General features: G+C 41.0%; 1 protein-coding gene across 1 annotated transcript in view; it reads left to right on the top strand.

The window, feature by feature from the left end:
* Positions 1–13,072, top strand: part of LOC122558127 (mucin-6-like) — a 187,827-nt gene that overhangs the window by 169,515 nt on the left and 5,240 nt on the right. Inside the window, exon 15 of the mRNA XM_043706446.1 lies at positions 3,632–3,796. Coding sequence (XP_043562381.1) covers positions 3,632–3,796 — 165 coding nt within the window. The remainder of the gene's footprint in view (positions 1–3,631; positions 3,797–13,072) is intronic.

Below are 13,072 nucleotides of genomic sequence, written 5' to 3' on the forward strand. Positions count from 1 at the left end.
ATAGGCTGGAGTGGGTGTGGGGGCAGAGAGGTCAGGAAGAAGATTGCAGGTTAGGAAGATGGTGCTGAGTTCGAGGGTTGGGACTGAGATAAGGTGAGGGGAGGGAAAATGAGGAAACTGGAGAAGTCTGAGTTCATCCCTTGTGGTTGGAGGGTTCTTAGGCGGAAGATGAGGCGCTCTTCCTCGTGTTGCTATGGTCTGGCGATGGAGGAGTCCAAGGACCTGCATGTCCTTGGTGGAGTGGGAGGGGGAGTTGAAGTGTTGAGCCACGGGGTGGTTTGGTTGGTTGGTTGGTGCGGGTGTCCCAGAGTTGTTCTCTGAAACGTTCAGCAAGTAGGCGGCCTGTCTCCCCACATCGGGTGCAGCGGATGCAGTAAATGATGTGTGTGGAGGTGCAGGTGAATTTGTGGAAGATATGGAAGGATCCCTTGGGGCCTGGGAGGGAAGTAAGGGGGGAGGTGTGGGCGCAAGTTTTGCATTTCTTGCGGTTGCAGGGGAAGGTGCCGGGAGTGGAGGTTGGGTTGGTGGGGGGTGTGAACCTGATGAGGGAATCACGGAGGGAGTGGTTTTTTCGGAACTCTGATAGGGGACGGGAGGGAAATATATCCCTGGTGGTGGGGTCCGTTTGGATGTGGCGGAAATTACGGCAGATGATACGCTGTATATGGAGGTCGGTGGATGGTAGGTGAGGACCAGTGGGGTTCTGACTCTAGGTAGCTGTGGGAGTCAGTCGGTTTATAGTATACGTCCGTGTTGAGTTGGTCGTCCGAGATAGAAATGGAGTGGTCTAGGAAGGGGAGGGAGGAGTCTGAGACAGTCCAGGTAAATTTGAGGTTGGGGTGGAAGGTGTTAGTAAAGTGGATGAACTGTTCAACCTCCTCGTGGGAGCACGAGGCAGCGCCAATACAGTCATCGATGTAGCAGAGGAAAAGGTGGGGGGTGGTGCCAGTGTAGCTGTTTTTGTTGGCCATTTTGGCCATGTTGGCAGACATGGGCCAGTTTGTTATAAGCAGGTACAGGTCACCCTTGCAAGGATGGAGGACTGTAACATCGATCTTTGGAGAAATATTGGAATCTATTATTAAGGGAGTCTTAACAATTCAATTTCAAGTTGGCAGATTATGACTAGTGGCATGCTGAAAGGAACTTGTTATTTATATTAATCACTTAGGTACAGAGACAAAGTCATGTATCTAAGTTTTCTGAGGATACAAAGCTAGGTGGAAAGCTAAGTTTTGCAAAGAACACAGACTGCAAATAATGCAATAACAAACAAAAATGCTAGAGGAAGTCTGCAAATCGGGCAGCATTTGTGGAGAAAGAGACAAAATTAACATTTCAAATATAATGAGACTCTTTGGGAACTGAACGGGGATGAAAAATTATAGTTTTTATAGATTTTATGCTGCCAGTAAAGGGATGGAGGAGTGCATGGTACAGATGGTGAGGTACCTAGAGCACAAAAGTCAGAACAAGTGCTAATTGTAGTAAGAGAATATAGGTGCAAGATGTATGCAAAATAGGTTTTAATGGTAAACGTGAATAGTAGAGAACAAGTCAGCCTTGTGGGCGAGCTGGTGGATGGAAAGCAAAAGGAAACAGCGAGGACAGAGTATGTGCTCTGAAATTGTTATACTGAATATTGAGTGCTGAAGACTTAACGTGCTTAATCTGAAAATGAGGTGCTATTCCTCCAGTTTCTGTTGAGTTTCACTGAAGCACTGCAGCAGGCCTCGATCAGAAATGTTATCATGACAATAGGATGGTTTTTTTTGAAATTGCAAGCAATGTAAAGACAGAGTGCAGGTGTTCCGCAATGTGGTCACCCACTCTACATTTTGTCTTGACCATATTGTGAGCAGCAAATACTGTAGACTCAATGGAACAAATAAACCTATACTTCATCTAGAATTGTTTGAGGACTTAGACAGTATGGAGTAAAAGGGCAAGTGTTACATTTTCTGTGATTGCAACAGAGGGGTGAGAAAATGTATGGAATGATCAAGGAGTGGACCTGGGTTTCACATAGGGAGCGGCCCCTGTGAAATGTTAACAAAGATGGCAGGGAGAAGATGTATTTGATGGTGACATCCTGCTGACGAAATAGCAGAAGATGATCCTTGAATGCTGAGGTTGGTGGGTGGGAAATGAAGATAGTGGAAGCTTTTTCATTGTTCCAGGAGAGAGGTGAAGGGTTGATGGTAGAACTGGAGGAAATGGCTGGGATACAGCTGAGGGTCCAATCAACCTCAGAGTGGACAATCCTCTGTTGAGGAGGGAGGAGGACATGTCAGAAACCCCCTTTGAAAGGTGATATAGTCAGAACCAATGTAATAGAGTTAGAGAATCTGGGAGAATGAAATGGAATTCCTACAGCAAGTATGATGTAAGATTTTTTTTAATCCATGATATGTGGGTGCCACTGGTTGGGCCAGCATCTGTTGTGCATGACTAGTTGCCTTTGAGAAGGTGGTAGTGAGCTGCTGTCTTGAACCACTGCAGCCATTGTTATTAAGGTAACAATGTGATTGCATGGATTTGTAATGGATATTAGTGTATAGTGTTTCTCCATTTTCCAGCATCTGAAGGACTCAAAACATTCACTTTTCTCTCCATAGATGTGTTTCTCTCTCCACAGATGTCACCAGACCTATTGAGTTTCTCCAGCATTTTCTGTCTTGCAGTATCCCCAATTCTTTGCTTTTATTGTTTCAAAGAGATAGAGACTGATTAAATGAGTGGACAATAAAATGGCAGATAAGAGAATAATGTGGAATAAGAAGTTAGTCGCTTTGGTCAGAAAAATAGAAAAGAAAAATTTCTTTAAGAGGTAAAACTTGTGTAAAACATGTGAATGTTGGTATTGAAAGTGACTTCATACAAGGAATTCAGAAAGTTAGCATGCAGGTACAGCAAGGAATTAGAAAGGCAAATGACAAGTTGACCTTATTGCATGGGGTTTGGTGTAAAGGAATAAAGTTCTGCATGGCTTTGGTAAGGTCATATCAGAAATACATTGTGCAGTTTTCGACACCATACTTAAGGGAGGACATATATGCACTGTATGCGATAGAAGACTCAAAGTTTCCACAATTTTGAACAAACAACATTAACATGAGGGCATAGTCTGTGGATAAGATACTGATCATTTAGGACTGAAAATGAGGAAAAATTTCTTCACTCAATGGGTTGTGAATCTTTGGAATTCTGAAGGTTGTGGATGCTCTGTTGTTGAATATGTTTAATTCTGCAGTAAACCAACTTGGTCTCTCAGGAATTGAGGGATATAATAGTATTGATGCCCAAGGACACCCATGATCATATCGAATAGCATAGCAGGCTTGATAGGTGCATGGTCTACTCTTCCTGTATCTTGTGTTGTTATGTTCTTGATTTGTTCAGCTCAGTCATTAGTTGTAGTATTGAGACACTTGATAATGATTGAAGTCCCTAACCTAGAATATATCCTCAATGCTTCTTTGAATTTTCAGAAATTGCAGGAATTATTGGAAAAGACTTTGAAGCAGTTCAGCTACTTTGTATGCAAATGATTGTTTGCAAAAGCTATTTTTGAATGACCGTCCTTCAGGCTGGGCATTGCCATTCATCTGCTTCACATATTTTCTTGCAGGGCTATGTGGTAATTTCAATGGAGATTCAACAGATGATTTTAAGAGCAGTATGGAAATAACAGAAGGTAGTCCGGTTAATTTTGTGAATTCCTGGAGAGTCACAGCACATTGTGGAGTTGCTCATGATGAGGATTCTGATCCTTGCTCATTAAGTCAAGTAAACGGTGAGTCTAAATAGAGTGCACTCTATTAAAATGACTGTTTATATTCAGTTTTAAAAAGTATGTATCTTGTATCTTTCTGACCATCAAATGTAGTAACAATAGTTTGGTTCACTTCTATACTGTGTTTTTTAATTAGTTATTGGGTTGTGAGTATCGGTAGTAAAGTCAACATGTAAAGATCATCCCTCATTACCTTTGAACTGAATAACCAATTAAGCCATTTCAGACAGCAGTTAGAAGTCAACCACTTTGCTACGGATCTAGAGTCACATGTGAGCCATGCCAGGACTTGATAAAGTCTGCAAGAATTCCAAGTCCAATATTAAAGTTTTAGTAGGTTTTTATAACGATCCAGCAGTTCGATGGCAATTATTAAAGAGATTAACATTTAAGATTAATGATTCTTCTCATTTACTGATCAGATATAAGCATTCCTCAGCTATTGTACGGAATTTGAATTCATACCTCCAGAATATTCATTTTCTGGATTACTAGTCCAGTAACATAACTGATATTTATAGACCCGATTTGATATTTCTGAGAAATTTGGATTATCTTTTCTATTTCCGAAGATCTAAGGTGGTTTAATATGCAAATAAGAGCAGAACTGGATCAGTTTATGTTCTTATTGAATGGTCGAGTAGGCCACCTCCTGGTTCTTGATCGTACATTCCTGTACTACTGAGGTGTCTTCAGGCCTGATGCTATTTTCTGGGTGGTGTCAGATTCATCAGTGGGAAACAAAGTGAGAATAAGATTTTAAATCAAGCCCTATTATAGAAGTAAGCAGATAATTCATCCTGTGGCTTATGTGCAATTGTGAGGGAGGACAGCATTAAAAAAGCCATTTTGATTGATACTTTATATGTTGAGTAGAGCCTTTAGAGAGGAGGTGCAGCAGCTAACAGATTGGGTGCAGAGCCAACAATCTGTCTCTGAACATGGGCAAGATGATAGAGATGGCTGTTGTCTTCAGGAGGGCATGAGAGAAATCTGGACATTGATGGATCACCCGTGGAGATCATGAAGAGCATCAAATTTCTTGGCGTACACCTGGCAGAGAATCTCACCTGGACCCTCAATATCAACTCCATAGCCAAGAAAGCCCAGCAGCATCTCTACTTTCTGCGTAGGTTGAGGAAAATCCACTTCCCTCATCTTCACCACATTCTACAGAGGGTTCATTGAGAGTACCCTGAGCTGTTGCATCACTGCCTGGTTTGGGAATTGTGCCATCTCGGATCGTAAGGCCCTACAAAGGATAGTGAGGACAGTTGAAGGATCATCATGGTCTCTCTTCCCTCCATTACAGGCATTTACAGCACATGCTGTACCCAAAGGCTAAGAGCATCATGGAAGACCCACACATCTCTCACTCAAACTCTTCTCCCTCCTGCCATATGGAAGATACTGAAGCATACAGTCTCTCATGGCCAGACTGTGCAATAGTTTCTTCCCCCAAGCCATCAGGCTCCCTAACACAGTATTATTGGACTCTTTCCCATCTGAAATTCTTTAATATTGCTGCTAGAAAAATGTCTATTAGTCATCATTCTTCTGTTACACTTTAACTTGCATGTTTTACATTTTTTATGCACTTTATGCTGTGTATGATTGTGTAGCTTGTGCTGTCAATGTAGCACCCTTGGTACTGGAGGAACACTGTCTCATTTCTATCTGTATCAGTTGTATGTGGTAGAAATGACAAATAAAAGGTACTCAACTCTACTCTAGTTACCTGACTCACCAGAAAGTGGTGGACCATGCAAGTGATTTGGTGCATAGCTAATCATTTTGGGCTGCATAGGAAAAGTCAGGAAGGCTAGTGGTAGACAGTACTGAAGGCTTTAAGGGGCTGTGAAATTATCCGAGCTTGTTGAATTGTGTATATTAGGGCCTGATTAATCTATGGGCTCAGGACTGGGTGGCATTGGTGAAAAGTCATGGGTTGGTTACAGTGTGGGGCTATTGGAGGTTGCGAAGGGAGATACCTGAATCCAATAGGTGTGAAGGCAATTAATTCCGAAATCCACCAAAGCCTCACTTTGATGAAGCTTCTCAGTTCCATAACACTTGGGGAATCCAGGGTAACAGCTGTTACGTTTCAACAGCTGAATGACAGCAAAAATCACAGCATTTTAACACATTTAAACTGCTAACCCACATCCTTGGATTGGGTTGGTCACCCAGACAACATGTGGTCCAAAAGAGGTTTCTGACATTAAGAAAATACATTTGCATTTTAAATTTAAAAATATAGCTTTTGCAGTTTACGTGACTGCAAAACATCATCAAATCACAATTTGAAGTGAAGCATGTTCTGCTAAACTTGTGTCAACCCTTATAAGACCATAAGACATATGAGTGGAAGTAAGGCCATTCAGCCCATCGAGTCCACTCCGCCATTCAATCATGGCTGATGGGCATTTCAACTCCACTTACCCGCATTCTCCCCATAGCCCTTAATTCCTTGTGACATCAAGAATTTATCAGTCTCTGCCTTGAAGACATTTAGCGTCCCGGCCTCCACTGCACTCTGCGGCAATGAATTCCACAGGCCCACCACTCTCTGGCTGAAGAAATGTCTCTGCATTTCTGTTCTGAATTTACCCCCTCTAATTCTAAGGCTGTGTCCACGGGTCCTAGTCTCCTCGCCTAATGGAAACAATTTCCTAGCGTCCACCTTTTCCAAGCCATGTATTATCTTTAATGGTGGAGAAATAAGAACATTATTCTTATGTATATATTGCTCCTTGAAATTCACAGCATTCTGGGTAACTCTTCACAGATTTGTGAAGGATGTGATGATTGCAGTGATTATAATGAAGTCAGCCAGGTTGACCTCATAGAATATGAATTCTCTGATTGGGGCTATTACTTTGGTCTAATCAAGGAGCCCTTGGCTGGCAGATATAAACAGGAGTGTCAGAAGTTCTGTTAGCTGTGAGATTTGGCTGTATGGAACTGGATGAGTGTGAGACACTGTTTACTAATATGTAAATAAAGGGTGACTTGGTGACGGGATACCAACCTGTGTGGAGTTATTTCAGTGATATTATGGTAATGCTCATGTTTCACTATTACTTATTATTCATTTGGTATTTTTGATCTATTCATTATCTATGTAGGCTTATTGATACATTTGGATGATGTTAATTACAAAATTATCAAAGACTTTCTAATAGCTCTGTATGCATTTTGCTTTCAATCACTCTGAGCAGCATTTCATTCTATAAATGAAACCTTCCTACATGGGCTTGACCTCCAACGATTTATAGACGTCTAAGCACCAATGTTTGTTTTTGAAGCTGTGTCGCCATACAAATGTGCAGCAACGTAAAAGATCCTGTATATGCTCTGCATAATTTGGTTCTACTTGGAAGAAAAAATATTAAAGGACATCTGCATTGAAAGATATCTCCACTGTCATATGGTTATGCTAATTTGCAAATGACAGATCTTGTCTGATCTTGAAAACTAAGCAGACTTAGGCCTGTTTGAGGGCTCTTGTCCCATAGTGCTGGTGAGCTTATCTCTGACCCAGAGGTCTGTATTCAAATCTAGTGATAAGATGTGATGGTTATGGAGGTGTGTCATAATGTCTAACAAAGGTAAACTTTGGATTCTTGTGGTACAATGGACATGGGTTTACATCTCAGCTGCTTTAAAGGTGAGTCATAACAGGTCAGAACAAGTTATTCAAAACTTCAAGAAATTGCCTGGTTGCTCTGATTTTTAAAAAATGCGGTTTATTCCTACAACATCGAAAAATCATACGTCTTCAATGTTTCTGGAGTTAAAACTTTTGTTAGCTACCACTTTTTCACCCTGGAGGTGTGATTGTTGATGGTTTGAGATGATAGGTGATGCAAACAGAGTTAGACAAAGCTATAATGAATTTATTAGTCTATTTCTTTCTAGTTTGGCCCTCATGTCAGTGCTCCTAAGGACTGCCTGGTGGGTATAGTAACAGTAGTGGCCTCCAATTTGTTTGGACCAGATCAAAGCCCCTCAAACTATATTAACAAGGTAGCCCAGACCATAACTTATTCTTATTTTAAGGATAAATTTAATGTGTTGTGTTCCAGATGCAATTTGATCAGTCAAATTACTTGACATTAAGCAAAACACAATTTATTCATACACGATAGTTAAAATACACAAATACTAACTCTGTTGAAATAGAGTCATAGAAATATACAGCATGGAAACAGACTCTTTGGTACTGAAATTAATCTGTACACTGGGGTAGTACCAGATGATTGGAGTGTGGCAAATGCTATTCCCTTATTCAAGAAAGGGAATAGAGATACCCTAGGAGTTACAGACCAGTCAGTCTTACATTGTTGGTGGGCAAATTATTGGAAAGGATTCTGAGAGACAGGACTTATTATTATTTGTAAAAGTATTGTTTGATTAGAGATAGTCAGCATGGCTTTGTGAGGGGCAGGTCATGCCTCACAAGCCTTATTGAATTCTTTGAGGATGTAACAAAAATCCTCAAAGTAGAGCAGTGGATGAGGTGCATATGGATTTCTGCAAGGCATTTGATAAGGTTTCCCATTGTAGGCTCATTCAGAAAATAAGGAGGTATGGGATACAGGAAAATCTGTTTTTCTGAACACAGAATTGGCTGACCCATAGAAGACAGAGGGTAGATGGAAAGTATTCAGCCTGGAGTCGGTGACCAGTGGTGTTCGCAGGGATTGGTTCTGAAACCTTTGCTCTTTGTGATATTTATAAATGACTTGGATGAAGAAGTGGAAGGGGGGCTTAGTAAGTTTGCCAAAGACACAAAAGTTGGTGGAGTTGTGGTGAGTATGGAGGGCTATTGTGAGTTGCAACAAGACATTGACAGGATGCAGAAATGTGCTGATAAGTGGCAGATGAGTTCAACCTGGAAAAGTGTCAAGTCATTCACTTTGGAGGATTAATTTTGAATGCAGATTACAGGGTTAAAGGCAGGATTCTTGGCAGTGTGGAGGAACAGAGGGATCTTGGGCTCAACGTCCATAGATCCCTCAAAGTTGCCGCCCAGGTTGATAGGGTTGTCAAGAAGGTACATGGTGTGTTGGCTTTCATTAGCAGAGAAATTGAGTTTAAGAGCAGCGAGGTTATGCTGCAGTTCTATAGAGCCTTGGTTAGACCACACTAGGAATATTGTGTTCAGTTCTGGTCGCCTCATTATCGGAAAGAAGTGGAAGCTTTAAAGAGGGTGCAGAGGAGATTTACCAGGATGCTGCATGTTTGGAGGGCATGTCTTATGAAGAATGGTTGAGGGAGCTAGGGCTTTTCTCATTGGAGAGAAGAAGGATGAGAGGTGATTTGATAGACGTGTACAATATGTTGCGAGGCATTGATAGAGTGGATAGCCAGAGACATTTTCCCATGGTGGAAATGTCTATCATGAGCTGGCTTAATTTTAAGGTAATTGGAGGATGGTTTCGGAGCGATGTCAGAGGTAGGTTCTTTACACACGAACAGTGGTGGGTGCGTGGAATGCATTGTCAGTGGTCTTAGTAGAGTCAGTTATATTCGGGACATTTAAGCTACTCTTAGATAGCACATGAAAGATAGTACAATGAAGGGTATGTAGGTTAATTTGATCTTAGAGTAGGATAAAAGGACAGCACAACATCGAAGGCCGAAGGGTTTGTACTGTGCTGTACTGTTCATAAGAGCATAAGAACTAGGAGCAGGAATAGGACTTCTGGCTCTTTGAGCCTGCTCTGCCATTCATTAGGATCATGGCTGATGTTTTCTAGAGTCAATTCCACTTACCTGCCCTCTCACCTTATCCCTTAATTCCTTTAATGTTCAAAAAAAACTTTTCTTAGCTTTAAAAACATTTGCTGAAGTAGCATCAACTACTTCACTGGGTAGGGAATTCCATAAATTTTCAACCCTCTGGTTGAAGAATTCCTTCTCAATTCAGTCCTAAATCTGCTCCCCTAATTTTGAGGCTAATTTCACCTGCCAGTGGAAACATCCTCTGTACTATTATCTATTCCCTTCATAATTTTATACATTTCTATAAGATCCACCCTTATCCTTCTAAATTCCAATGAATATAATCCCAGTCTATTCAGTCTCTTCTCATAAACCAACACCCTCACTCTAGAATCAACCTAGTGAACCTCCTCTGCAACCCCACCCATGCTGTATGTCCTTTGTAAATAAAAATATAAAAGCTTTACTTTATTTAGATTTGATTATGAAAACATATTAAGATTACTAGAGGGATATGGCTAGTTTTGAGTGGGTCAGCAAAAACAAAATGGCAGATGGAGTATATTGTGGGAAAATGTAACTTTTCCACTTTGGTATGAAGAAAGAAAAAAACATTATTGCATAAATGGGGAGAGATTAAAGAGCTCTATGATACAGAGGGACCTGTGTATCGCATTATGAATCACTAAAAGGTGCAGTGCAAATACAGGGAGAGATTATGAAGTCAAATGGAATTCTGTTCTTTGCAATGAGAATGGGATATAATTAGAGTGAAATTTTGCTGCAGTTGTAAAAGGCTTTGATGGGAATGTCTATGGAGTGCAATTTTATTCTACATAAGTAATAATATAATTGCAGTTCAAGGCAGTTCAAAGAACTGACTGATTCCTGAATTCTCTGATTAGGAGTGTTTGGACAAGTTGGGCTGTTATCCATTGAAGTGTCGAGGAATGAAAGGTGATCATATTGACACATATAAAATCAGGATATAACCTGAATGGGACTTGACAAAGTGTATGGTGTGAGCACGTTTCCCCTTGAGAGAGACTAGAACTAGGAGGTACAAAATAAAAATAAGGGTTCTTTTTGAATTGAATTTTGATTTGAAAGGGAGATAAGAAATTTCTTCTTTTAGGAATTTAAATTGGTGCTATTCTCTTCCTCAGAGAGCAGCCATTTAATATTTTCAAACTAAGTTATGTAGATTCATGACTGATAAGGTTAGATGGTAGTCAGCAAAGTAAAGTTGAGGTCATAGTCAGATCAGTATGGCAGAGCAGGCTGAGGGAGCCAAGAGACATACTTTTGCTCCCAATCCATATGTTCTTAACCAAAAATAGATGGAAAGACATATTATGAGAAGGTTACGAAGGGCTTATACAGAGCTATTGGTATGTCAAGAAAAAAGTGGGCGAAAAGATGGCAAATGAAGTATACTGTAGGAAAATGTGAAGTTGTTCATTTTGGAAGGGAGAACAAAAGACAGTTTAAATGAAGAAAAGCTACAGAAAGCTGCAATGCAAAAGGATTGTGGGTACTTATGCACAAAACATTGAAACATAGACAGCTGTACACAGGTGCTGTAGGTAATTAGGAAGGCTAATGGAATGTTGGCCCTTATTTCAAGGGGATTAGAGCATAAGAGTATGGAAGTTTTATTGCAACTGGACAAGTGCTGGTGAGACCATATATGGAGTACTGTGAGGAGTTTTGGTCCCCTTATTTAAGAAAATGTATTATTTCATGAGAAGCATTTCAGACAAGGTTCACTAGGATACTCTCCGCTCTGGAGGAATTGACTTATAATCAGAGGTTAAACAGGTTGGGACTCTACTAATTAGAATTTAGAAGAATGAGAAGTCATCTCATTGAAACATAAGATTCTTAAGGGGCTTGATACGGTAAGTTGTTTGATGACACTTCCCCTAATGGGAAAGCTAGAGGGCATAGTCTCAGCATTAAGGGGTGGCAATTTAGGACTGAGATGAAATTTTCTTCTTTGAATGTTACGGGTGTCTGGAAGTAGTACCCACTGAGAGCTGTGTGGGTAGAGTCCTTTTGTAAATTTAAAGCTGATATAGATAGAAGCTTGATCAGTAGAGGAATCAAGAGTTACAGGAAAATCACCAGAACATGGACGTGAAGATTACTGGATCAATCAAAATCCTGTTGAATGGCGGTGCAGACTCGAGGGTCTGAATGATCTGCTCTTGTTCCTATTTCTTATGATCTTATGGTTTTAACTATAAAATGGATCCTTAGACAACACTTTAGATTAGATTACATTACAGTGTGGAAACAGGCCCTTCGGCCCAACAAGTCCACACCGACCCGCCGAAGCGCAACCCACCCATACCCCTACATTTACCCCTTACCTAACACTACGGGCAATTTAGCATGGCCAATTCACCTGACCTACACATCTTTGGACTGTGGGAGGAAACCGGAGCACCCGGAAGAAACCCACGCAGACACGGGGAGAACGTGCAAACTCCACACAGTCAGTCGCCTGAGGCGGGAATTGAACCCGGGTCTCTGGCGCTGTGAGGCAGCAGTGCTAACCACTGTGCCACCGTGCCGCCCACTGTGCCACCGTGCCGCTGGAGTGTAATATTTTCTGTTGAGATATTTATTTTAAAATAGTGTTCTACAAAAAGCAGATGGCACACTGCTTTATTGATATCATTAAGGTAAGCTTTCAGGCATCGACATTATGTAATTTGGGTTTCTTCTTGACTGTCTCCTGCCATTTGAATAGGTGGGATTGGCAAAGGAATGAAGAGTAGGTGTGACTGACAGATAGATTAGGGACAGAAAGACTGAAAGCAAATGATACAGCTGACAGCAGGAATTAGATGGGAGTGAAAGATGAGAGGAACAGGAAGGGCAAAGGGTCGATGAAGCAGCTAGGGAGCAAGAAGCAGGAAGGAGTGAAGAAGGGAAAGGATTAGAGCAGATGCTGAGAAGGAGTTATAAAGAGAGTTGAAAGAAGTAGTGATTCACTGTGGGAAGAAGCAGTGGTTATAAGTGGAAAAAAAGTTGAATGGAGTGAGAAGCAAATGATGTATCATGGAGATTAGAACAGGAGGGAGCCAAAAGTGTTTGGTGGGGATCAATGGAGAGTGTGATAGTGGATGATGAATCAGCAGCAGGTGGGTGTGGCAAATGGAGCCAGAGGTGTCAGGAATCGGACAGCGGGGAGCAAGAAAGAGACCAGATGGAAGTGGGAAACAAGTGGTGGGTGGGGAAAGTGAAAAGCATTGGAGAGTGAGAAAACTGGGAGTGTAGGGAGACTAGGAAAGAGCACTGTGAGAAGTCAGCAAAAATAGAAACTATGCATGTTCCAGTCGACAAAGTAGGAACTGAGTTCCTGTTTGATGACAAAATGCATGGATGAGAAAATACAAGTGATTCTGCAGGAGTGGGTCTCACAATGTAATGCTTTGTGCATAATATAGAGGCTTTTGATTCAACTTAATTTGAAATTTGTTATATATATTAAATGTGATTTTTTTATTTAAAGCAATGAAAGGGTCCAGTTTAAAA

This window comes from Chiloscyllium plagiosum, chromosome 16 (genome assembly GCF_004010195.1).
Source record: "Chiloscyllium plagiosum isolate BGI_BamShark_2017 chromosome 16, ASM401019v2, whole genome shotgun sequence".
NCBI classification, from domain to species: domain Eukaryota; kingdom Metazoa; phylum Chordata; class Chondrichthyes; order Orectolobiformes; family Hemiscylliidae; genus Chiloscyllium; species Chiloscyllium plagiosum.